Below are 26,968 nucleotides of genomic sequence, written 5' to 3' on the forward strand. Positions count from 1 at the left end.
TGATGAACATTCCAAGAGGTCTCAGTCAGACTTCTTCCAGTCTGTTGTAATAGCGATGTTTTTGTTTGCGGTTCAGACGAAACGGCCGAGCAAAGAAACTCAGTGAAGCTGTTGAAACTTTCCGAAAAGTCTTCAGGAAAAGTTTTCCTGTCATGATGGATATGTGTTGCATCCAATAGTAAGTACCAGGGATGGCCGAGCGACCTTGAGTTAGCCAATAGACAACGAGTAAATGCAAAGGTGGGGCAGAAACAGTTATGAGTGATGGTGAAATGAGCCAATGGCACAGCAGGGGTAGGAGGAAGCCGGCCTATGGGGTGCGGAGATTGGGGTGTCGCTGGCAGTGAGGGCGGCGGAGGCTCGAAGGGGAATTGGGGAATAAATGAATGGTGACGGCGGCCGTGCGCCCGAGAAATGGGGAAGATGATAGTCGGCTTCTTCCTCTTCATCTCGCCAGCCTTTCCCGTCGGACCGTCGCGAATGGAGCTGCACGCCGAGGTAGGAGCGCGGCGGAACGAGGCCGTGGCGGTGCGGGAGGAAAGCGGGAGGCTTCAGCGGCCGGATTAGGCCGCGAGTGGAGGCAGCGTTGGAAGCGGGCGGCTGGATTGACCCCGGCCCCGGCCCCGGCCGCTGTCCTCACGCACTTCGGGTCAGAGAGAAAACCTGCCCAAGTTTGGCCCGAGTTTGAAGGACTGCTGACGTGATGTGACAGCGGAAAGTGCTGAATCCCACTGGGGGCAGCAACACGCTCCGAGGGCATAAATATTTATCAAAAGTTATAGCCTGTTGTCAAAATGCTGCATTTTCTTCAAAGTGAGCAGAATTTTGTTTATCTTTTTATTCCAGTTGTCACCACTGTTGGTAAATAGAGATGAAACATCCAAATCAATTAAGAAATGGGGAGGGGGGTGGATTTCTGTTTTGAAGAAGTTTATGGCATGACTCAATCAGATTTAATATCACCGGCAGATGTCGTGAAATTTACTGTTTGTGGCACTAGTACAATACATAAAATGAATTACAGTAAATGTATATGTTGAATAGTAATTGAAAAATAGAAAAAAATGGTAGTTATGGGTTCAGTGACCATTCAGAAATCGGATGGCAGAGGGGAAGAAGCTGTTCCTGAATCATTGAGTCTGTGGCTTCAGGCTTCTGTACCTCCTCCCTGATGGCAACAGGACATGTCCTGGGTGATGGGGTTTCTTAATGATAGATGCTGCCTGCCTCCTTTTGAGGCATCGCTTCTTAAAGATGCCCTGGATACCATGGAGGTTAGTGCCAGTGATGGAGGTGACTAATTTTACAGCTCTCTTCAGGTTACTTCTATCCTGTGTGGTAGCCCTCCTTCATGGCCATACCTGAAGGCAAAGCAGTCAGTTATGTTGCTCTTCAAGTACATCAGTAGAAATTTGTGAATGTCTTTGACAATGCCAAGTCTCAGTCGTGCCTTCCTTGTAGCAGCATTGCTATGTTGAGCCCAGGACAGATCTTGAAATTGCTCACTTTCCATTTCTGATCCCTCAATGAGGACTGATCTGTGTACCCTTGACTTACCCATTCTGAAGTCCATAATCGCTTCGTTGGTCTTATTGACGTTGAGTGCAAGGTTGTTGCTGTGACTCCACTCACCTAGCTGATCTGTCTCGCTTATGTATGCCCACTTGTCACCATTTGAATTCTGCCAACAGTTGTGTTGTCAGCAAAGATCAATAAGGAAGAAACAGGGGTGGATTCCTGTTTTGGAAAAAGTTTATGGTGTGAAATTTACTATCATAAAGAATGAGGAAAGTAGATTTAATAGTGACCTCTAGTACCAAGAAGCTTCTTCCATCAAGAGAGGGTAGATAGTGGAATCGGGAGCAACAAGTAATCTGCTGGGAGAACTGTATGTCAAGCAGTATCTGTGAAGGGGACAGGAGTTGTCAGGACTGAAGCAGGTTTTCAGTGGGGGGAACTTTGACAGTTTTTCCCCCCCCTACAAAATGGCCCTGAACCTACTGAGTTCATCCAGTAATTACTTTGTAAATATACCATCAAGTAGGTTCGGCGGTAGTTGGTGTATGGAAAGGCCACTTTCTGTGGTTTGGAAGCCCAAAAGGTCACTCAGAAGTTGAGACCCTGGCTCTGCGAGGCCACTGTGGAAGTTGGAATCCTGAGGCCGGCTAGTCCACTGGAATCCCGGAGACAGCCTGTCCTGGGGTTGGAGGACTGAGTGTGGGTTGGTGGGAGGGGGAAGAAAGGGGCTTGTTTGCTGCTGTTGTTGCCTGTGTTGTTTTGTGAACATTGTGGGCATGGAATGTGCCGGACATTTACGGGCTGCCCCCAGCACATCCTTGGGTTGTGTTGCTTGTTAAAGCAAACATCATATGTCACTGTGTTTCGATGTGATAAGTGAATCTGAATCACCTGTGGCTTCTCCTACATCTTTACACCATCCTGGTTTGAAATTGTTGCTGCTCTTTCATCGTTTCTGGCTCGAAGTCTCCGTATTGTGGAAGTGGCCTCGTACTCTGCCTCAGAGTGCTTTGCAGTGGCTCAGGAAGGCAGGTGGGCACTTGAGGACAAGTTAAGATGGACATTAAATGTTGGCGTTCTCAGTGAAATCCACAACATTCAAATGAATGGAAAAAGGACTCTTCAAAACAATAGGATAGGCACAAGGGTTGTAAGATTGTGAAAGGTGCCGTGGTGATATAAATAATTTTTTTTGATGTAGCTCAGCATCCAATGGATTTGGAAGGGGCATAACCCAATTTGATTTGATTTGTAACCACACCGATCAGTGGGTAAATTTTCAGGTGTGTTTTGGAAGGAACAAAGGATTAAGAGGAAATTCCAGTATTGGAATCAGGTTTAATATCACTGGAATATGTCATGAAATTTGTTGTTTTGTGGTAGTAGTAAATTGTAATATATAATAAAATATATATTAATAAGTAGTGCAAAAATATTGAGGTGATGTACGGGTTCATTGTCCATTCAGAAATCTGATGGTGGAGGGGAAGAAGTTCAAAGTACATTTATTATTAAAGTATATAACCTGGAGACTCGTCTTCTTGCAGGCAGCCACAAACCAAAGAAATGCCATAGAACCCACTCAAAGAAAAACCCCCACACAGCAATGACCATCACACACAGTGTGTGAAAAAGAACAAATCGCACAAACAAATAACATGCAGAACATTAAACATCAAACTGCAGGGTCCTGGAAAGTGAGCCCACAGTAACGAAGCTGCTGAAGCAAATGAAGTTGGTCCAGGAGCCCAATGGTAGAAGATGACAGCTGCGGTCAGTTCAGTGCTGCAGCTCCTCAAACAAATCTCACAATTAGTTTATATAAAAAAAAGGTTAAAAAAGAACACACACTTGGAACATGAACTGCAGAGTCTCCCAAGGTGAGCCCACGGCCACGTGTGTTTAACACTGAGGCGAGTGAAGCCGGTCCAGTAGCCTGGTGGCAGCAACAAGCTGAGAAGGAGATGGGTCAAACGCAGGCAGACAGTGCTAAAAACCTGTTTGTTTTCTGCTCTCATTTTAATCTCGCTTGCCGCTTTAATTGGTGTGGAGTGAGAGCCAAGCACAAGTTCAAATTCAGCCATCAGGAGTCGACGTTCATCTGCACTTTCCACACTCATCCTTGTTGAATCTCCCAGGAGATCACAAAAGCACCAGACAGTATAGTTAGCTCAAAAATACGTCTTTAAAATGGAAATCACAGGCTGCGATTGATCACAGTTCAGAAGTATATTTTGAAGAAGAGTATCTAGTAGTTTTGTGAGCTACTTGCCGGATGTTGCCATTGGTCACTGGTACCTTCTTTCAAAGACTTGAAGTGTGTTTATTATCAAAGAACATATAAATTATACACCTTGAGATTTGTTTGCTTATTGGCAGCCACAAAACCCAAAGAACCCAATTTTAAAAAAGGCCATGTCCACTGTGCTGAGATGGGGATAAAAAACACACATGCATTATTCGAACAATAGGAGCAAACAACAGCATTCTGAACCAGACTGAGTGCTTAGATCCGCTGCTGGAGTAGGCGCAAGGCTCGATCTCAGTTCAGAATATTAGCAGGGCAAAACCTGCGAAGGCGATGGCTGCTGGAGCAGTTCACAGCCTTGGTGCCACAGACAGAGGAACGAATGGCGCAGGAGAGCGAGCAAAACCAGCCTGACACTCGGGCTTTCCAGTCTATCTCCAAGCATGGGTAGTGCCTTGCTGTAGGACCCAGATCCTGGCACAATGACACGCTTGAGCCGCACAGCCCAAAACCAATCTTGATCTCACCAAAACATCTCAGCACTTGGAGCAATCTAACCTTCCCTCTGCGTGAAGTGGACAGGCATTGAATCTATTACACATCACCTCCATCAGTGATATCTGCTCCGTCTGTGACCGTCTTGCTGTTCCTAAAGCACTGAGTGTATCTTGTATCTCCTTATGGTAGCTATGAGAAGAGGGAATGTCCTGGGTGATAAGTATCCTTATCAGCTAGAAAGGTGACATGGATAGAATGATGGAAATTAAATCTTATTGGTAAAGACAGTATAGTACTTTAATAAAGTTTTTTTTCTCCTCAGAATTGGAGATGTGAGACTACTGAAAAAAAGTGGTTTGCTAAAATGTTGTAAATAACTGGTCTGACTCAGTGTGATTAATGAGACCATGCTTTATAGTTACAGGCTGGACTTATCTTTTGCTGCAATCATCTTGAGCTAATAAGCTGATAGAATTGTGGTTGCTGAGCCCAAAGTGCTCCCGCACTGGTAGATCAGAGATTTGCACAGCCTCATTTCTAAAGAGGGGGTTGGGATGTAGCTGCTTCTCTCATAGGGCTGTCTATGTACTACTGCTTCAGTATACTGACACTTAAAGCTCTGCCTGGGGTCCACAGACCCTCTGCTTAATGGTATTAATCCATGGCATAAAAAAGATTGGGAACCCTGGTCTCTCCCATCTAATCTCTTTACAGTAAGGCAGAATTTGTCATTTTTTGACAAGTTAAGTTGCCATAGTTCCTACCATGGGATGACATGGTAGTATAACGGTTGGCATAATGTTATTACAGTGCAGGTCAGGGTTCAATTCCCAATTTTATAGCTGGTGCTGTAGAGGGTTGCTAATTTCAGAATATTTTTGTTTCTGAAAGGTAAATTTTGGCGAGTGAGAGACACTGTGGTCAGGGTGAAGTGGTACTGTGCAGGAGGTGTGTGATAATCAGGTTTTGAATCTAAAAATCCCACAAGATGCTTCAAAAGAGAATTATTATTACATTTTTAAAAAGCCAAACTGTAGTTTTGGTCCCCTAATCTGAGGAAAGATAGTTTTGGTTCCCTAGTCTGAGGAAAGACATTCTTGCCATAGAGGGAGTACAGAGAAGGTTCACCAGATTGATTCCTGGGATGGCAGGAATTTCATATGAAGAAAGGCTGGATCGACTAGGCTTATACTCACTGGAATTTAGAAGATTGAGGGGGATCTTATTGAAACATATAAAATTCTAAAGGGATTGGACAGGCTAGATGCAGGAAGTTTGTTTCCGATGTTGGGGAAGTCCAGAACAAGGGGTCACAGTTTAAGGATAAAGGGGAAGCCTTTTAGGACTGAGATGAGGAAAAACTTCTTCACTCACAGAGTGGTGAATCTGTGGAATTCTCTGCCACAGGAAACGGTTGAGGCTGGTTCATTGGCTATATTTAAGAGGAAGTTAGATATGGCCCTTGTGGCTAAAGGGATCAGGAGGTATGGAGAGAAAGCAGATACAGGGTTCTGAGTTGGATGATCAGTCATGATCATACTGAATGGTGGTGCAGGCTCGAAGGGTTGAATGGCCTACTCCTGCATCTATTTTCTATGTTTCTATGTAAATAGTTTTTGCTTGTCGCCAGTATCTCACAGAATATTTTTTTAAAGATGGATTTTGGAGGCCAAAAGAGGAATTGCTTGCTTAAATTAAAGCTAAGACTTTGCTGGAATGGAGTGATTTTTAAATCTGAAGCTGATCAAAAGGTCACAGTTGGATACAGAGCCTACAGGATCTAAGGATTGAAGACAATTATTGAGAAGGCTGAGTCTTTGAAAATGTAGGTGCCAATTTTAGTTGAGACATTTTTATTCAGCAATACAGCACAAAATTGGCCCTTTGAGCAGTGCCGCCTCAGCAACCCCCAGAAACCCAGGTTAACCCTAACCTAATGACTAGTTAACCTAGGCAGTACGTCTTTGGACTCTGAGTGGGAACCGAAGCACCAGAAGAAAGCCCACACATTCTTCAAGGAGGACGTGCGGACTCCTTACAGATGATGCTGGAATTGAATTCCAGACACTGATACCCTGAGATGTAAAAGCTTCACGCTACGGCACCACAGCAATTACAACCCAAGAAGCAAGCACCCGCATGTTGAATGTTATTGGTAGTAGCTTGTGATACCACATGTTAATGGTATAGTTAGAACACAAATCTTCAATTGGGATTGGTTTTGGATTTATTGTCACATGTACCACGATCCAGTGAAAAGCTTGTCTTCAATACTATTCATATGGATCAAATCATTACAGAGTTCTAGAACAAAGTAAAACAATAGCAAAGCGGAATGAAGTGTAAAAACTACCAAAAAAGTGCGGGGAAGGTAAACGATCAAGTGCAACGTCATAATGATCATCATAAGGCCAAGAGTCCATCTTATTGTACAAGAGGCCTGTTCAAGAGTCTGGTAACAGTGGGCTAGAAGCTTTTCTTGAGCCTGGTAGTATGGGCATTCAGGCTTTTGTATCATCTGCCTGACAGGAGAGGAGAGAGAACGTTTGGATTGGATGTAACACCAAGATTGTCAGTAGTCTCATTTGGATTCAGATTGACGCTGGAGACATGGATAGGGAGTGAGTTGTATTTGGAAGTGAAGGTGATGGGGCGGCTTGGTAGTGTAACAGTGTAATGCTGTTACAGCACCAGTGAGCCAGATTCGATGCCACTAATGTCTGTAAGGAGTTTTTACATTCTCCCCATGACTGCGTGGGTTTCTTCTGAGTGCTTCAGTTTCCTCCCACGGTCCGAAGATGTACAGATTAGTAAGTAGGTTACACACACAAAACGCTGGAGGAATTCAGCAGGCCAGGCGGCATCTATGGGGAAAAGTTCCTCTAGCATTTTGTGTGTGTTGCTTGGATTTCCAGCATCTGCAGATTTTCTCTTGTTTGTGATCGGGTTAGGTTGGTTAATTGGTCACATGGGTGTAATGAAGCAGCACGGGTCATTGGGCTGGAAGGGCCTGTTACTGTGCTGCAGCTCTAAGTAAAATAAATAATAAAAATATGTGTGAAAGAAAAGACAAAATTTCATTTCTGGAATTCATTTCTATTTGCGTTTAGAAAGCATGAGTTTTACATGAGATAGCAAATCATAAACCCAATCTGCAGATGATGAAAATCTGGAGCAACACACACAGAATACTGGTGGAACTCAGCAGGTCAGGCGGCATGAACGGAAATGAAAGATGCCCCATCACTTTACAGCTATCCTCCTTCCCCTCCTCCACCTTTTTGTTCTGGCATCTTCCCCCTTCCTTCCCTGTCCTGAAGGAGGGTCTCAGCCCGAAAGGTTGACTTGTCTATTCTGTTCTGTAGCTGCTGCCTGACCTGAGTTTCTCCAGCATTTTATGTGTCTTAAGTGAGATATCCTCTGTGTACTGGTGAATTTCCAAATTTCTCTAACGTTAATAGCATGTCTAATTTCTAAGTAAGCACCTTTCATAATGAACATAACTTTCTCTCGTTCAAGGTGGATTTGCAACACTCTTGTTAAGTTTTAATGTATCAGCATATCATTTGGAACACAGGCTGGGATCTCAAATCTTTAAGTACATTTCTATTTGCTTCTACACAGTTACCTTGTAGAGGTTACAAATGCCGCAAGTGCTTTGAATACATTTTCTTTGCACGTCTGAAACCCACGTTTAAACTTTTGACCTGTGGCTTTAAGCTTTCTGCAATGTAAAACATCAGCTTAATGGCTTTCAGTGAAGAGTAGTAGAGCACAGAAACAGGCCCCAAGGTGTTCTCTAAATGTTGACTGTACTTCTATATTTATGACCCCTTTTTAATTTTGTATGCCTCTTGTTGGCAGGGTGGAGGTAAACGCCTCTACCAAAGGAGGTGTAAGGTGCTCCTTCCCTCCGCTAGCCTACAAGTCACACTTGGGCAAGGTGTAGCAGCTGCTTAGCTCCCCAGTCAGGGTCATGTGAAGCCATGGGAGCAGGTGGTGGATGGTCGTATGAGCAGCCGGTGCAGATCACAAGTCCTGGTTATGTGACCACTGACGCCAGGCAGACAGTGTCTGCAGTGTGTCACCCATCTTGTAAAGACACTGCCCAGAAGAAGGCAATGGCAACCACTGCTGTATAAAAATTTGCCGAGAACAATCATGGTCATGGAAAGACCATGATCGTCCACATCATACAACATAGTACATAACTATTGAATATCCCTATTGGGTTCTATTTCAGCATCCTCTTTTTAAGGAAAACAAAGCCAGTTTATCCAGTCTGTCCTTGTAGCTGTAGTGCTCCATCCTAGGCAGCATCCTGGTCAATCTCCTTTACACCCTCTCCAGTGCAATCGCGTCCTTCAAAGGAATTGTGATCAGAACCGAACACTATAAACCACTCCTATAATGCTGTTTGTATTGTAATACAGGCTGGTATTTATTTATTCCATAGCTGTATTTTAACTTCTTACTCCTTAACGTTTTTTGTTGCATGTCACTCCAAAACTCCACAGCAAAGTCCTTATACATGTGTAACACCCTAGGAAAGGTTTCACTGAAAATGTAATGGTCGTTCTGTAGAAGCAGTGTTGGGTTATGCTAGGAGGTAGCGGGTGCTTTGGAATGTGAGCCATCCAATGACGGGAGTGTGTTTTCGTGCCGTGTGCCTGACACCAGGGTGATCTGGGTCTTTTGTTCATCGGGGGATGGAGAGAGAAGACGCCGGAGAGAAGCGGTCGTAGGGCTCGACCTGGAGAGGAACCGTAATCTGACGAAGGCTGGGGAGATTGAAGGAGGATTGGTGGAGGGGAAACTGTGAGCTCCAATTTGTGCAATTAGACTTTTTCATTAAAATAGACTTTTTTTTTTCTTTTCCTTTGCTAACCCTTTAGTCAAATTAAGAATTATAAAGCTAAATTGTTTAATTGTATGTGGTGTACCATCTGTTATTTCTTGGTACTGATTTGTAACAGGGTAACAAATCTTGTTGCATCCACACAACAGGGTGAGCTTGCGCCCAATCTCACTTTTGGCAGGGCCAGAGGTTGTCTTCCCTGCTAACAGAACCTGAGGGTTACACGTCTATATGTATGTGAGAAATTTAAGTTGATCCTTGACATCGGGCTTTGGCAGTAATCAAACTAATATTTTATAAATTTGTACCACAATCTTATTCTCTGGCTAATGAAGACACATTTTGCCCCATACACCCAATGTCGGGAGAAGAAAATGGTCGAACGGGAATCACGACAGGTTGACTGATGTGCAGGGAGATTGTTACCAGCACATGTTAGGAGTTTGGAGATATCTTTCTGCATCAAATGAACATGTAGGCACAGCAACAACTAGGAATGCAAATAGCTCTGGCCTTTTGCTGTAAGTTGCAGTACGAGTTAGATGTTAATATTTTCACATTTTCAAAGCTCTGCTGAGAACATATTTGGAACACTGTACACTTTTAATCTCCATACCTCGGTAAAGATAAAATTAGAGAGGTTTGCTGGATTGAATCATAGAATGCAAATTTATCCTAAAATATGAAAAAGAAGAACAGGCCTATATTCTTTCTGACTAAGTACCAACATTTTGTGGTTTCAAATAAAAAGGGCAATTCTGGGTCATGGTAAGAGGAACTGGACTGGTAGGTGGTGGACTAAAACGGCTGTCGCCTACAACTTGTGAACTTCAGTTCTGAATGCAGATCCAGCAGGACTAGTCGATGTTTCGGGACTGCTGAGGGGTCTCAGCCTGGAATGGTGATGGTACTTTTTCCATTAGATGTTGCTTGGCCACTGAGTTCCTCCAGCAGTTTTTATGTGTCACGGGTAGATATGGCCATAAATAAAGCTTTTGGCACATTAACCTTCATAAATCAATGTATTGAATAGAGGAGATGCGATGTTGGTGAGACCTTAATCAGAGTACTATGTCTAGTTTTGGTTACCTACCTACAGGAAAGATGTAAGATTGAAAGTGTGTGGAGAAAATTTACAAGGATGTTGCTGGGACTTAAGGACCTGAATTATAGGAAAAAGTTGAATAAGTTAGGACTTCATTCCCTAGAACATAGAAGATTTAGGGAAGATTTGATGAGAGGTATACAGATTGAGGGGTATAGATAGGATAAATGCAAACAGGCTTTTTTCATTGAGGTTTGATGAGACTAGAACTAGAGCTCATGGGAGTATGAAGGGGATTACTTCATTCAGAGTGTAGAACAAGCTTCCAGCACAAGTGATGGATGTGGAGTTGATTTCAACATTTAAGAAATTTTGAATAAGTACATGGATAGTAGGGAATAGAGGTAAGTCAATTTGACTAGGCAGTTTAATGGTTCAGCACAGACTAAATGGGCCAAAAGGTCTGTTTCTGTGCTGTAGTGTTCTATGACTATATTTTAAGGGATCAGTTGGGTTTTATATATAGCTCAGTGTGTGGTGTTTGGTGAACTTGTGGAAGTAATTTAATCATGGTTCTGATGCCAAGACAACATCAGCAGACCTGAGAGATAGAATTACTGCTCTAATCTCACTGGTGCTTATTTGAACTTAGTTTCTTATATTCTCGCTTTGAATGTGACATATGTGCAGGGAGCATTAGGTCAAGGTTTTCAGTTGCTTTGTTGAATTAGGTGAACACAATTGTCAACACAACACCAGTGTTGCTTTTGGGCAGAAATAGTGACAGGATGAATTTCCTTTCACTTTGGCTCTTGAATCTAGAAATCTAGAAATGGAAGGCTAATTTTTCTTTCATCCCCCCCTCATTCTCAGCTGTCCCTTTAGTTTGATGCCCTCATTTTATCATTCTCTGTCCACATTTTGATTTGGTCTGCTCTTGCCTCCTTCCTCACTTAAAAATTCACTAAGAGAGCTCCTTAAGGTCCTCTTAGTGAATCTTCATAGTCTCCCATATTGAACAGCTAATCATTGCACAAGTTGATCAAGTAAATGGCTCACTCTGCACGTGCACTCTTCATCTCTTTGAAATAGGCCATCATTCTCTATTCCCTCAAAATATTTTTTTTAAGTGAGATACCTATGCTGTAGGTAGGATTTAAGTTTATTCAAGGGGTTCTGCTTAATCGGTCCTCAGTTGCTAAACAATCGTTTCATTTTTAAAAAAACAACGTAGAAATGGTTTTGTTTTCTAATGAGTTTGTGTGTTCAATTTTGCATTTCAGAGTTAATGCACAACTTTTAAATTCCATGAAATGTTTGCAAAGTAGCCTTGAGGCATTAGTAATTATTTTGAAGACAAATGCAATAATTTTATAAATGTTATTATATTTGTACTAACCTAGTCTGTGACAGTAAAAAGGAGTTAATTATAGTTAATTAGAATATATTGGTTCTAGTAAATTTCATTTTCACTCCCGGCTGTTTCTGGCATCTCCAATCTTGAAACCTACGATGAGCAAAACAATTCTGAATTGCTGCTTATTTCTTGCCAACTATCAGGAACAAATATCACTACTTTTTGAATACAAACACCCACAACTAACGCTATGTAAAAGCTGATTGCTCTAAGCACAGTGTAGTGTCTGTAATGGCCATGTAAATGCTCACAACTGATGCTAGTTACACTGTTGGGCAACAGTCTTGGCCCAAATAAGCGGCATAGTATTAGTAAGCAAAGGGAATCCCAGCTTCTTTCTCGATTTGATTTTTGTTCTTTAAGTGTTGTACCCAAATAAATGTCTGCCCTGATTAACCATGGCCCAATTAACTGGAATCCACTGTATTTAAGTATGTTGCACTTTAAACTAGGAAGAGTTGAAATAAGTGCACCTAATCAAAATGAGTGATTTTTATTTGAGGTGGCGACTTTAAATAATGGGAGAACAGTGTAAAAATAGTGGGTATTGTTGTCAAAATCAACTCATTAGTACTTGGTGTGGGATTATTTATTTATTAAGATACAGAGCAGAGTAGGCCCTTCCAACCCTTTGAGTCACGCTGCCTAGCAATCCCCCTATCTAATCTGAACCTAATCACTGGACAATTTTCAGTGACCAATTAACCTACTAACCGGTACATCTTTGGACTGTGGGAGGAAACCAGAGCACCCCAAGGAAGCCCAAGTGGTCACGGGGAGAATGTACTAACTGCTTACAGGCAGTGGTGGGAATTGAACCTGTACTGTAAAGCTTTGTGCTAACCACTACACTACTGTTCTTCCCCATATTGGGGGTGGGGGGGGAGGTTCAACAGTTTAATTCTGTGTAATTGAGGGGAGTGGATTGGCTCCTGGGTAAGATGATTTCAAATGAAAGTAATGAACTTGAGTGGTGAGGGATAGTACTTGTGTGTTAGAGGTGGCTGTCCTATGACAGCCATGGTCAGGGGAGCTGTTGAGAAATGAAGAGGGTTGACTTGTAATAGGTATGCGCGGTGAGAATGTCATTGAGAGAAGTTAGGGAAGTTACTGTTAGAAAGGACAGCAGAGTGACTGCATGCTGAGGGAAACACATTTTTTTAACTTGAGCAGATAAAACACCCAGATTGGGAATCTGCTGAAATAGATCCTTCCAGAGGATTAGATAAATTAAGGAAGAAGACAGCGTTGGCGATGTCGTTCAGACAGCTTACAAACTGAACAATCCCTGACTGTTTCAATGACTCTGGTTTAATGTTTTGTAATTTTTCTTTTTGCTGGTTGTGCAATTTGTTTTTTCTTTGAACAGGTTCCATGGTGTTTCTTTGTTTCGTGGTTGCCTTTGGAAGGACAAATCTCAGGGTTGTATGCTGTATACGTGCCTTGATAATAAATGTACTTTGAACTTTGAAATGCATCATCAGAAAAATGGAGGACAGTGTGGGAGGGGAGGGTTACATTGATTTCAGAATAGGGTAAAAGATTGGCGCAACATTGTGGGCCAAAGGGCCTGTACTTTGCTGTAGAGGTACCGTTATTTCCTTTCGATTCAAATAATTCTTTCCTACTGACAGTTCACATCATTCCACTGGGGTCTATTTGTGACGACCATTTGAATCTTCCTCACTGCAGTATAAAATTTACCTTTTTTTGTTTCCTTAATTAATTTTTAGATATTTAAACTGGACTTTTTTCAGGTGTTAAGAGGATTTTGGATGTATTTTAAAAGATCTCTTCCCAAGGTGGAACTGGGTATACATGATGCCCTTTGTCTTCAGTATTTTTACACAACGTTGTTTTTGTTTTCCTCTCACTGGGTCACTGTGTATTGTGGACTGTTTTTATTCTTGTTTTTTAGGCCAAAGAGCTCTGCTTCGGAGTGAACAATGAGCCTTACTGGTGTGAAACGGGATACTGCTGTGGGGAGACTGAATGTTGCACCTACTATTACGAACTGTGGTGTAAGTTTCTGAAGGGGCCACAGGATCCTATTTTAGCCTTGCTCACTTAATATTTCTTAAAGTCTTGGATGCAAAATTAATGAAGATTAAAGAGTTTAAACCCCATTTACAGGGCAAAGTAAACCTTTAGTAACTGGAGGTTGCACAGGTTATTGAGTTATTGCTATGCCTGTGCATAGTGTTGGTCAAAACTGAAAATCAATTTCCGGTTTATTGTCATTCAACCATATACATGTATCCTGCCAACGGAAACAACATTTCTCCAGGCCATGGTGCACAGCATGTAACAGTATAACACTAATGGTGCTTCAGACCAGGAGGTGACAGTCTCACAGCCTGGGAAAAGGAGCTGTTTCCCATTCTAACAGTTCTTGTGTAATGTTGTGGTACCTCATGTCTGATGGGAGGTGTCCTTGAAATACTAAGGGCCCTGCGTAAGCAGCGCTTCTGATCGAGATCTTAGGGAAGAGAGACTCCAGTGATCCTCATCAGTTCTTGCACTCCCAGATGGTGATGCGGGTGGTCAGGATACTCTAACTGCTCATCTGTTCAATTCTCTTAACTCCACGGATTCAGTGATCTGACTTGTCGTTATGTTTTCATTGTATTATATCCTCGTCATGCATATCATGAAATAATGTTTAAACTAGACTCGGATAAGCACATGGGTGGGAAGGGTGCAAAGAATCCTCGTGCAGAATTCCCTCTACAGGCTAATGTGCAGGTTGAGTCAGTGGTGATGAAGGCAAATGCAATGTTTGCATTCACTTTGAGAGGAATAGAATATAAAAACAAGGATGTAATATTGAGACTTTGTAAGGCATTGGTGAGGTCTTGCTTGGAGCATTGTGAACAGTTTTGGGCCTCCAATCTAAGAAAAGAGATTGGAGAAGATTCAGAGGAGGTTGTCAAGAATGATTCCGGGAATGAAAGGGTTACCGTTTGAGGACCAATTGATGGCTCTGGGCCCGTACTCACTGGACTTCAGAAGAATGAAGAGGGATTTTATTGAAACTGGTTGAAAGGCCTTGAGAGAGATCTTTCTATGAAGAGGATTTCGGGCAGGTGGGGCTCATCAACCTTGGACAGCAGCCTGACTAGGAGAAGAAAAACTCCGATTTTAAACCTCCTCTGCCTTGTGGCCATACTCACCCATGGGAAAGGCTTCAGGAGTAAACCCCGAGGAAGAAACTTGGAGCCGGGGTCTATAAGGCAGTTTGATGTTGTTTACAACTTCACTCTGGCAGCCTCTGCGATGACACTGGTGCCAGGCTGTCTCGGGCTTGCCCTTCCCTTGGACTACATCAGTGATATGGAGATGGGAAGCAGCCTGGTTCTTCAAAACTTCCCGCCCAGGCTTGCACCCTGGAGAGGACACAGTTAACTAGAGCCGTAAACCCATGATCCCCTGGGATCGACGGCTGCCTACTATACTCTATGATGGGGGAAATCTAGGACCAGAGGGCACAGCCTCAGAATAGAGGGATGTCCATTTAGAACGGAGATGAGGAAGAGTTTCTTTAGCCAGAGAGTGGTAAATCAGTGGAATTCATTGAGTATGTTTGAGGCAGAGGCATGAAGGGTTATGAGAAGGTGGCCAAGAGAATGGGCTGAGGGGGAAATGGATCAGCCATGATGAAATGGTGAAGCAGACTTGCTGGGCCAAATGGCCTAATTCTGCTCTTATGGGTATGAAGTGCTATGGTCCAAGTCCAGGTGAATGGGACTAAGTAGAATAACAGATTTGTACCCACTAGATGGACTGAAGGTGGTAGTTGAATGGAAGTGCCATATTGTGAATGAAATGGAGATGTCAAGTATAATAGTAATAGGCATAAAGGAAAATGAAGGGCAAAGTCAGTGAGAAAGGCTTGATTGAACATAAGTAGATTAGTGGGCTGAACAACCTGTACTTTTATGTGATCTAATGGTCTTTGTCATGGCACAGTTGTCTTTTATCTGGATTGAATTATAGTTGTACTGAAGGAGCCCTGCATCATTATAAGTGCCGTTTTTAAGATGCTGTATTAAAGTAAGACTTGCCTGCCCCAGATTTTAAGCTGTTCTGTAAAATATAAATGTAACTGATTTTTAAGTTGTTGAAAAACCTTGGCCAAGGTACATGTGCAAGATGCATGCACTTTTTGTACCTCCCCATTGCAGAGGTGTTGTCTCTGATAATAGAGCACTGCAGCTGAACATTTGGCCCAGATTAGATAGTGAAGTCATAGAGTGAAACAAAATAATCCATCGCGCAATACCCATCTTCTGTCATTTGGCCTCCCTCTGGAAACTTGATCCAAAATGCTGTATTTGAACACATCTGTATCCAGACTTTCAAAAAAAAATTAATGTAGTTGAGTATTCCCCCCCCCCCCCACCTCATAGCCCCCCTGTGGGCTGTGTCATGGTTGGAGTGGCCATTGTGTGAGTGGAGCAGTGTTAGAGTGGCCTGGCTTTGGCTCAACGAGTTTGGACAAGCACAGGCAAAGGCTGAAAGTAAGCTAGCAAGTTTTCTTTCTGTTAGTTCTTGGCTAATGCGCTGAGAATGGGTGCAGAGCTAGTGGTCTGTCTCTTGTGTGAGATGTGGGAACTATGGGAGACCTCCAGTCTCTTTGATTACTACATCTGCACAAAGTGCACTGAGCTGCAGCTCCTTAGACCATATTAAGGAATTGGAGCTGCAGCTTGATGACCTTCAGGTCGAACAGGAGAATGTGGAGCTGATAGATAGGAGCTGCCGGGAGGTAGTAACTCCCAAGTTGCAGGAGACAGGTAACTGGGTGACCATCAGGAAAGGGAAAGGGAATAGGCAACCAATGCAGAGTACTCTTGTGGCCATTCTGCTCAATAATAAGTATATTGCTTTAGATACTGTTTGTGGGGGGGGGGGGGGTTTGTGAAATGATTACTAGGGAGAAGCCACAGCGAGCAGGTCTCTGGCACTGAATCTGGCTGTGTGGCTCAGAAGGGAAGGAGGAAGAGGTGAGCTGTAGCAATGGGGTATTTATTGATTATGGGAACAGAAAGGAGTGTCTGTGGATGAGAATGAGATTCACAGATGACTTGTTGCCTCCCGGGTGCCAGGGTCAGGGACATTGCGGATCAAGTCCACAGCATTCTGTGGGAGGGTGAACAGCCAGAGGTTGTGGTCCATGTGTCAGTACTGAGAGAAGAGTAAGTAGGATGGGTACTGAGATCCTGCAAAGTCAGTTCAAGGAGTTTGGTGACATGTACTTGTAAGGCCAGAAAAGAAAGATCATACAGTTTAACACATGGCTAAGGAGTTAGTACAGGAGGGAGGGAAAAGTCAAATATGTTAGGACATTATTCCCTGGACTGTGAGAGAATGAGGGGATATTTGACAGAAATATGCAAAATTATGAGGGGTATAGATAAAGTAAATGCAAGCAGGCTTTTTCCACTGAAGTTGGATGAGACTAGAATTAGACTCATAGGTTAAGGACAAAAGGTGAAATGTTTATGGGAAACGTGAGTGGGATCTTCACCCAGGGTGGTGAGAATTGGATCAAGCTGCCAGCGGAAGTGGTGGATGTCGGGTTAATTTCAATCTTCAAAATTTAGATGTACATGGATGGGAGGTATATGGAGGGCTATAGATTGATGGGACTAGGCAGTTTTAATGGTTTGGCATAGAGTAGATGGGCCGAAGGGCATGTTTCTGTTGCTGTAGTGTTTTATGACTCCATATTGTGTTACACAGATTGAGTTAGTGATTACAGGAGTATAATTCAATTGTCTTAGTCCTTGTAAAGCTGTAAGTATTTTTTTCATACATGAGAAATGCAATTCTGAATACCGCCACTCTTTCTTTGATTATGACAGGGTTCTGGTTGGTCTGGACTATAATTATCATGCTTAGCTGTTGCTGTGCTTATCGTCATCGGCGTGTGAAACTCAGATTACAACAGGAGCAGCGACAGAGGGAGATCAGTCTGATGGCATATCAGGGTGCTAGCACCTACACAACACAACCACTGGATTTAAGTGAGTATATGTGTCTCATTAGATCATTGCAGAGATACATTATTCAATAACATATGCGCAAGTCTTGATTTCTAAAAATTCTGCCTGCTGCATAAAAATAGAATATGTGGGAGTGGTTGGAATCTCACAGTTGAGATGCATGCTATAATTGAAATATTCAGATCACATGGTGTTCTGCTTTTGATCTGTTTTACTTGGAGTGATAGAACATTGAACATTATGGCTTCGGCCTACAATGTCGTGCCAACCTTTAAACCTACTAAGATCAATGCAACTCTTCCCTCGTACATAGTCCATCATTTCTCTATCATGACGAATCAAGAACCTGTCAACCCCTGCTTTAAATGCACCCAGTGACCTGGCCTCCACAGCCGCCCGCGGCAATGAATTCCGCAGATCCACCTCCCTCTGGCTAAAGCAATTCCTCTTCATCTCTGTTCTAAATAGGCATCCTTCTATTCTGAGGCTATGCATTCTAGTCCTAGACTCTCCCACTAAAGGAAGTGTACTCTTCACACATCCGCTCTATCTCAGCCTTTTAACATTCCATATGGTTCAATGAGATCTCTCCCACCTCTCTCTACCCCCCCTTCTAGTGAGTACAGGCTCAGAGCTTGTATAAAGCACAGTTGGAAAACTGTTTTGCATGCCATCCATACAGATCAAGTGCATTGGGGATAGTGCAAGGGAACACTAACACTTGATTTTGCATTCTCTTGTAGTTTCAGACAAAGTGCAGTGCAAGCAGAAGGTAAGGCGCAAGGCCGTAATAAGGTAGATTGAAGAACAGGCCATATACAAACAGGGCAAGTCTGTAAGTGTTTTAAGACTAAGAGCAATAGTCTGCAGAAAGGAATAGGCATATGGAAAATTTTGTTTATTTTTAGCTCCTTGCTATACCTATTTTTAATGCTTCCCTTTGGAAGCAATACCTAACTTTATTCACCAATGCGTAACCTCCAAGTATTACTGAGAGTAGAACTGCAATAATATTTTTACTCCTTCCCATATTTAAAGTTGTCAGCAATTGCATTTCACCAGTTAATTATTTTCCTCCTGCAGGGTTCTGGGCAAACTGCAAGCTCCCAGACTACGAGGAAGTAGCAGGCCACCCAGCTACACCGCCGCCTCCCTATTCTGAGCCACAACAACAGAACGGGCAAGCCTCTATCGATGAAAATGCTCTCGTAGAGAGCCAGCCTGCTCTGCAGGAGTCTGCGGCCTCGCTAGTGCAAGATGTGGAGACCAGCTCATCTGCTGAACAGGAAGGCGAGCAGGCGGGGCCTGACACCCCAGTGCTCAATGGTTCAAGTGACAGGATAAATGGTGATACAGTCCAAGGGGAGGAATCTGCTGATTTTAAAACCTTGGAGACGGATTCTCATTTGTGTGACCACGGAGAAATGAAGGAAGACAACTCCTCGAGGCACCGGCGAATCACTGGAGACTCTGGCATAGAGGTGTGCGTGTGCCAGATGGATGAGGACCCTTACCATGAGGAAGTGGGTCTGATGAATGGCGACAGCGCCCGCGAGTGTTGTGAGGCGCAGTCATCATGTAGCTCCCAGATTGTCAAACAGGCTCCAAGCGAGCAGCCGAAACAGTGCTCGACAAAAGAGCAGGGGGAGGAGGAGAACAGTGATGTGGTATAAATGTGCCCCTATTGCTGGTACTTGAGTCAAACAGATGGTGCAATCTATGACTGCTGACTGTTAAGCATTAATTAATTCTGGACTTACGATATGTTTTCCACAAGGTACCCCGTGTCAATCAGGTGAAAGACACAAATTGTAGTCTATAGACAGCTTTGTATCTGTCTGGCGTTTCAGTCGGGTGGCCTACAAATAGTCCAGATTTCTTATTAGCAATTTTTAAAATACTATAGCAATATAATGAGTGGATAATTTTCAAACTTTTGTCTTCAAGGCCTCTTATTAGAAAAATATTCAGGCTTGTTTTGCCATTTAAAACAAACTCACTCCAATTTTTAAAAAAAAATTACTTTGTAAAATAGTGGGGTGAGGAAGGAAGCCTTTCTCTAACCTCAACTATAGTTTGAGGGGAAATGGAGCCTTTTCAGCATTTCCCATTTGCTGTTGTATAGCATTCGGAACATGAAGGAGTTTCTCGAACTACTTCAGTTAAATGCGTCACTGGAGGACTTCCATCCTTGCAGTGTCCATGTAGCTTCCTGTAGAGTTCCTGACAAAAGTCCTGCCTAGAATTGGACAGTCGGTACGTGGTGACTCTATGCCCTGTGATGCAGCATGTTAACTGGTTTACTGCCATATCCCAAGGATTCTCACATCATTTAACTTATTAAAAGATGGATCTGTTGTATTACAACACATTACCCATCTGAAACTTCCTGGCTTCTTTTATGCAGGAGGCTCAGTTTTAATAAAAATTGTTTGGTCTGCACTAATGCATTGTATAAGTTTACTTTTAAGTTTAAGTTTAGATTTGGCATTAAGTCTATTTCTGTGGTACTTTTGTTATAAGTTTAACAGAAAACAAAAATGTATTACAATTTGAATGTTGATGTGCTAAATGATATACCAAACTTTTATTCGTGCTAGGTATAGTGTCTCCATTATATTACAAAAAGCGCCAAACCCGAGGCAGTTGTTTATAGAATAGTAAATGCAGTTTCTACCAGAAGAAAGTGTTAGATGTTCATCATGTGTTTTACAGGTATTCTGCCCATTTGACGCATAACCTGTTACACTGGAATTCCATCAGAATTATAGAAAGGTTTGCAATAGTCATGTTTCACATTCTTGTCTGATGAGCTTGGATGAGGTACGGTAAGGACTTAGTTTTAGCAAGTGAAATACTGGCAGTTACAGAGCAATTGAAGATGTAATACTTGACAATATCGGCATGTGTGTTTTTTCTCCCATTGAATATATAGGCAATACCTCTGTGAATCTTTATTTCAGCCTTGGGTTAGTTATGGCAATTATTGCTTATAGTTTTTGATTTATAAAATATCTATAAGCATAAATAGTGTTGGAAACATGCCTTAGACTTCTGAAGAATTGGTGTAGGGAAGGCTAATGTGAATGCAAACAGATAATTCTGTGTGAAATTAGAGACTCAATTAGATGTGCAACAGTTATGGCAGGATTTGTATGCCATTACTTCCTACCGGATGAAACCCAACAGTATAAATAGCAGTGATGCTTCATATACTGGCGAGCTCCACACGTTTAATGCATGTTTTGAAAGGGAGAATAAAACTGGTGTGAACCCCTGCAGCATCTGGCAACCCTATGATATGTGTTTCAGAGGCCAGCATCAGGGCATTCTTCAAGAGGGTGAACCCTCAAGGCATCAGACTCCGACGTTGTACTGGCTGGGTACTGATAACCTGTGCCATCCAACTGGCGGGAGTGTTCAAGGAGATCCTTAACCTCCCATTGCTACGGTCGGAGGGCATCCCATTGCTTCAGAAGGGCATCAATCATACTAGTGCACAGGAAGATCAGGGTGAGTTGCCTCATCAATTATCGCCTGATAGAACATTGACTGAGAAGTGCTTTGAGAGGTCAGTCATGGCTAGAATTAACTCCTGCTTGAGCAAGACCCTGGAAACCTTGCAATTTGCCTACTGCCACCACAGGTCTGCAGCAGATGCGATGTTACAGGCCTTCCACTTGGCTTTGAACTATCTAGAAAGCAGCAACATGTAAAACAGCCTGCTGTTTATCAATTACAGCTGGGTGTTCAACACTATCATCCCTTTGACACCATTGTCTCCTTGGTACTAATCAACAAGCTTCAAAACTTGGGCCTTTCTACTTCCAAAAGATGCATAGCTCGTTGATTTGTTCTCCAATCTTTGAAATCTGCTTACAAATGTTTAATCACCACGGGAGGAGTCATTGTCAGTGTGATGTTGATTGTGGTTCTGTCCTCTGAATGTATAAATAGGATCAAGGTGAACAAACACATAGACCGGAATCCTATTTATGAGCTAATTCCCCACATCATAATTGAGTTTCTGAAATGATGTCGTCATCTGATTGAGAAGAATGTAAAGGCCAAGCATTCAGAGGACATCATGATCAACAGCACACTGAGAATGTCTCTTCACATGGTGACAATGTTTGTAAGTAAACTGCCAAGATCGGAAAGCAACTCAACCCAACCCTTCTACCTCCCTCAGACATGGGATCCTTTATTTCCTCATTGGGAGACTACAGCTAGTGATGCAATCTTGAAGAAGGCACACCAGTGGCTCTGTGTCTTTAGGAGTTTGAGATGATATCTACGGCACTAAAGACTTGCAAATTTCTAAAAGGTGTGCAGTGGAGAACATTCTAACTGGTTGCCTTACTGCCTGGTGTGTATAGGACCACAGAAGGCTGCAGAGGGTTGTAGACTTGGTCAGCTCCATTATAGGCACAACCCTCTCCATGGAAGACTCTTCAAAAGGCAGTGGCTCAGAAGGGCAGTATCCATCATTAACGACACTTGCCATCTAGAACATGCCCTCTTATTACTATCATCAGGGAGGATGTGCAAGAGCCTGAAGCCCCACACTCTGTTTTAGGAACAGCTTTTTTCCCCCCTCTGGTCCCTGAACACTACCTCGTTATTCTTCTTTTGCACTATTTATTTATTTTAGCTTGTGATCTTTATGTATTGCACTGTACTGCTGCCACAAAGCAACAAATTTACAAGATATCAGTGACAATAAATCTGATTCAGGTGATACCTGCCAAATGTAATCTTCCCCATTGCCCTTGCCAGACCTGTACTCCTCTTTGCACTCCCTCCTTTCCATCTTAAACTAGAGAAAAGCATTAGTCTTGTGAACTTCACTGAAAATATTCTAAACAAACACTACAAAAAAAAGAAAATGGAATTACAGAAGTCTATTAATATAAACAACAATATATGCACAAGGATTACTGTTTTGTTACCTTTATTTTTATAAAATCTCAGTGAAGGGCATGGCCATAATTGATGCCATACAAGCAATGGGAATGCCTTTTTCAAAGAAAGAAACCCAGCAGGCGTTAAGAGCAGTAAGAATTTATAACAAGTTTCCAAACTCGGTGTTGATTGATCACAGTGAACAAGCAGAGTTGGCACATCTTTCTGTGATCATTCTGAACTCTGTAATAAATTACTGATGTCATAATAGTTAGCTAAATAGTATGTGCGACATTTGCTAATGACATTCAGCCATAATTTTTAAATCAGTGAGAAGGCAAAGTAAATGCAGAAATTGCCCTCTTGTGTCTTTTGCATAACACCTTGTCATAAATCATGACTGAGGTGGTGGAGAGAAAGGAGCTTCTGAAAACGGACTACCAATGACCAGCAATGAGAGCAATTGAAGACTCAGCACTGTACAGTGGGGAGACAGGCCCCCCATATTGATGCAGATCATGAGCCACCTAGTGATTTAATTTGGTAAATTATTTGAAACATCACTCTGGTCACTTTATTAGGTACACCTGTACACCTTTATTAATGCAACTATCGAATCAGCCAATCATGTGGCAACAACTCAGTGCATTAAAGCATGCAGACATGGTCAAGAGGTTCAGTTGTTGTTCAGCCCAAATATCAGAATGGCATAACTACCACTCACTGGATGCTTTCTGTGGGCAAAAATGCCATGTTAATGAGAGAGGTCAGAGGAGACTGGCCGGTCTAGTTCAAGCTGACAGGAAGGCAACAGGAACTCAAGAAATCATGTTTCACAACAGCAGTGTGCAGTAGAGCATCTCTGAACCTTGGAGGATGAGCTACAACAGTAGCTGTCCGCACTGGGTTTCCCTCCTATACCTAATAAAGTGGCCACTGAGTATAGATTGAAAGGGTACGCGTGAAAGTTTAAATAAACCCAACTGAAGTAAACTTAACACGAGGAAATCTGCAGATGCTGGAAGTTCAAGCAACACACACAAAATGCTGGTGGAACGCAGCAGGCCAGGCAGCATCTATAGGGAGAAGCACTGTTGACGTTTCGGACCGAGACCCTTCCTCAAGACTCAAAGACCAGCAATCCCAACGAAGGGTCTCGGCCTGAAATGTTGACAGTGCTTCTCCTTATAGATGCTGCTTGGCCTGCTGTGTTCCACCACCATTTTGTGTGAAGTAAACTTAAGTTTGTGATCTGTGGATTTGAATAGTTCTTTAAAAATTTAATTTTGAACAGTAAAATATGTTGAGGCCTTTAAATGGCTGTTTATACAGATGAGGGATATAATAGAAGTAACAAGGTTGCCTGAATTGTTTCCAACAGTAAAGGCTGATCACATGGGAGAAATAGCACATAGTGGCCATGTTATTAAGGGGAAAGTAAGCTGATTGTAAAGGATCCTGTGAGTAAAGAATCCGACAGTAGGATGTAAGGGACAGTAGTAATTTCAAGGTTCTCTGCATTCCCATCTGAGCAAAGTGGAAAATGGAATGTATTGGCCATAAGCACTGAGCTGAGGCAGTGCATCAAAAGGGGCAATTGAACAATTTCCTTGGTGTTTTTTTAATGTAAAGAATTGGCTGTCCTTTGGAGTATTATTTTGAGGGAGATCATTTGTTTTTTTGCAATCTCAGAGTACTGTTATATTTTGATGCCTTTTTAATATGAACATTTTAATTTTGTAATTTGATAGGGACAATGATAGATGCATGTTCTATGGTGTGATTTCATTGTACTCTGAATTACAGTGCTGAAGTCTTTTTTTATATATATATATATAAAAAGAATAAATGAAAATTGTTTCCTTGCTGCTACTTAAGATCACGAATGAATTATTTTTGGCACATTAGGATTTGATGACAAGCAGATCTATCTGTCTGATTCTGGATGCAAGTTATCCTGAGACCCATCAGAATACAGTTTAAGGTGTGATGTTTGTTTATTTAGAGATACTGCATGATGACTGACCCCTTTCCAGCTCAACAAGCCCATGGTGCCCAATTCCACCCATGCAACCAATAAACCTGTACGTTTTTGTATATCCTCTCTGTGATTACTTGGCTTTCCTCCCACATTGCAAACTCCTTTCAGACAAACCCCGATCAGTGATTATTGACACTGTAAAGTAATAATGCTGATTGACACTGTCCTTATTTTGATGCATTCTGATCCAGTGAGCCTGCACCCATGATCAATTAATCTACTATTCTGAACATCATTGGAATGTGGAAGGAAACCAGAGCACCTGGAGAATATAGAAGCTCTTTAAAGACAGCGGCAGGAATTGAACCAGAGCTGTGTGCTAACTGCTATGCTACCACGTCCCTCCCTTGATTATGGGATAAATAACACAATATCAATTCCATTTCAGTACTGAATGAACAGATGAGGAATTTCTATAGCCAGAGGGTGGTGAATCTGGAATTCATTGCTACGGTTGGCTGTGGAGACCAAGTCATTAGGTAGATATAAAGCAGAGATTAATAGGTTCTTTATTAGTAAGGGTGTTGAAGGATTTTGGGGAGAAGGCAGAAGATTGGGGTTGAGAGGGATAATAAATCGCCCATGTTGGGTTCTGCTAACTCTTCCTATGTCTTATGGTCTACTCTGGGCTTACATATTCTCAAGCCTCACAACCCTTCCTTAGACGTGTCTCGGCCCGAAACGTTGGCTACTCTTTTCTCACGGATGCCGCCTGGCCTGCTGAGTTCTTCCAGCGTTGTGTACCACAGCATCTGTTTGATGTGTTTGATCCACAGCATCTGCAGTTGTATCTTTGTGTTTTGACCCCTTATCCTGTATGGTGCCCACAAAACTGCCAGAGCACTGGTACTATTCATTCACGACCCTAGGTGCCAGCTCCATACACCTATCTAAACTTCTCTTGAATGTTGAAATCAAAATCGCATTCACCACTTGCACTAGCAGCTTGTTGCACACTTGCCACACTCTCTCTAAAGAAGTTTCCTCTTAAATGTTTCCTCTTTTACCCTTAACTCATGTCCTTCATTTGTAGTCGCACACAACTACAGTGGGAAAAATACAACTTCAACATAACATGCCAACTCCTGTAGTCAGTACTTTGATTTATGAAGGCCAATGTGCCAAAAGCTTTCTTAATGACCCAACCTACCTGTGACGCCTCTTTCAATAAATTATGGACTTGTTATCCCAGGTCCCTTTGTTCTACTGCTCACTGTGTAAGACCTACCCTGGATGGTCCTCCCAAAGTGTACACCTAACTTGTCTGCATTAAATTCCCTGTGCTATAATTTGTAAACAATTTTCTCAGCTGATCCAGATCCTGCTGCAAGCTTTGGTAGTCTTCCTTGCTGTCCACTACATCTCCAATTTTGGAGTTATCTGCAAATCTGCTGATCCAGTTAACCACATTATCATGTACCTGTGCAAATTTCTCTTAAGTGTTACAGTTGAACTTCCATGGTTTACCAGTTCCATGGTCAGCTCACTCCAGCCTCTAGGTGAAGTTCTCCCTCAGATTCTCCTTAAATATTTCATACTTCACACGAAACCTGTCTCCGCTAGTTGTAGGCTTGCCTAGTATAAAAGGGAGTATTGTGGTATAGAGCGAGCTATTTCAGCATCCACAGTGAGATTGAATGGATGATTAGAAATGAGAATGAAGAATGTTGCTACCTGTTCCATCTGGGAGGTAAGCTCGACAACAATGGATAAGGATTTTTTTTCTAGTAGTTGTTGTGTCAGTCATATCTTGATAACTACATGCCTATTCTCAGCATGAGGGAGGAGAGTATGGCACAAAAAAATTGGTCAGAAAAGCAGGTTAAAGACTGATGGTACTACTACTTCAATGCCCAAAAATAAAGCTGGAAAGGAGTTCCTAACCCTTGGCCGTGTAACTATTCTGCTTTGAGATTCAGCAATACTTAGAGCTAATCTGGAGACCATTTTGCTGTCACATCTACAAGGAGTGCTGCTTCAAGAAAGCAGCATCCATGATCAAGTACCACCATCCAGGCCCTGCTCTCTGCTTGATACTGCCATCAGGAAGGAGGTATAGGAGCCTTAGGTCCCACACCACCTGGTTCGGGAACAGTTATTACCCCTCAGCTGTCAGGCTCCAGAACCGGCGAATAACTTCACTCACCTCAACACAGTGGATTTGACAACCTATAAACTCATTCTCAGGACTTTACAACTCATGCTCTGAATATTATGTATTTATTTGTGTGTTTTATGTTTTTTTTTGTACTTTCACAGTTTGCCTTTTGCACATTGGTTGTTTATCAGTCTTTGTAGTTTTTTCCCCCATTGTATACTGTAATTGATGTTTTTTTTCTTCTATATATGTATTGCATTGAACTGCTGCTGCTAAGTTAATAAATTTCACGCCTCATGCTGCTGATAATAAACCTGGTTACGAATTCAGAT

At 42.4% G+C, this 26,968-nt stretch overlaps 1 protein-coding gene across 1 annotated transcript; it reads left to right on the top strand.

The window, feature by feature from the left end:
* Window positions 1-295: 295 nt before the first annotated feature.
* LOC132390628 (WW domain-binding protein 1-like) lies at window positions 296-26,933 on the top strand. The gene is made up of 4 exons (XM_059963229.1): window positions 296-498; window positions 13,503-13,605; window positions 17,452-17,613; window positions 18,676-26,933. Exons 1-4 carry the CDS (start codon window positions 415-417, stop codon window positions 19,263-19,265), a joined length of 939 nt encoding a protein of 312 aa, XP_059819212.1. The 5' UTR covers window positions 296-414; the 3' UTR covers window positions 19,266-26,933.
* The last annotated feature ends 35 nt before the right edge of the window (window positions 26,934-26,968 follow it).

Source organism: Hypanus sabinus, chromosome 1, assembly GCF_030144855.1.
Source record: "Hypanus sabinus isolate sHypSab1 chromosome 1, sHypSab1.hap1, whole genome shotgun sequence".
Lineage (NCBI taxonomy): Eukaryota > Metazoa > Chordata > Chondrichthyes > Myliobatiformes > Dasyatidae > Hypanus > Hypanus sabinus.

What these genes read in the sequence shown, in the direction of transcription:
- LOC132390628 (XM_059963229.1), top strand. Translation starts at nt 415, where the DNA reads ATGGGGAAGATGATAGTCGGCTTCTTCCTCTTCATCTCGCCAGCCTTT. An exon ending in GAATGGAGCTGCACGCCGAG is followed by an intron (nt 499 to 13,502) that starts GTAGGAGCGCGG and finishes CTTGTTTTTTAG; the next exon opens with GCCAAAGAGCTCTGCTTCGG. An exon ending in AACACAACCACTGGATTTAA is followed by an intron (nt 17,614 to 18,675) that starts GTGAGTATATGT and finishes TTCCTCCTGCAG; the next exon opens with GGTTCTGGGCAAACTGCAAG.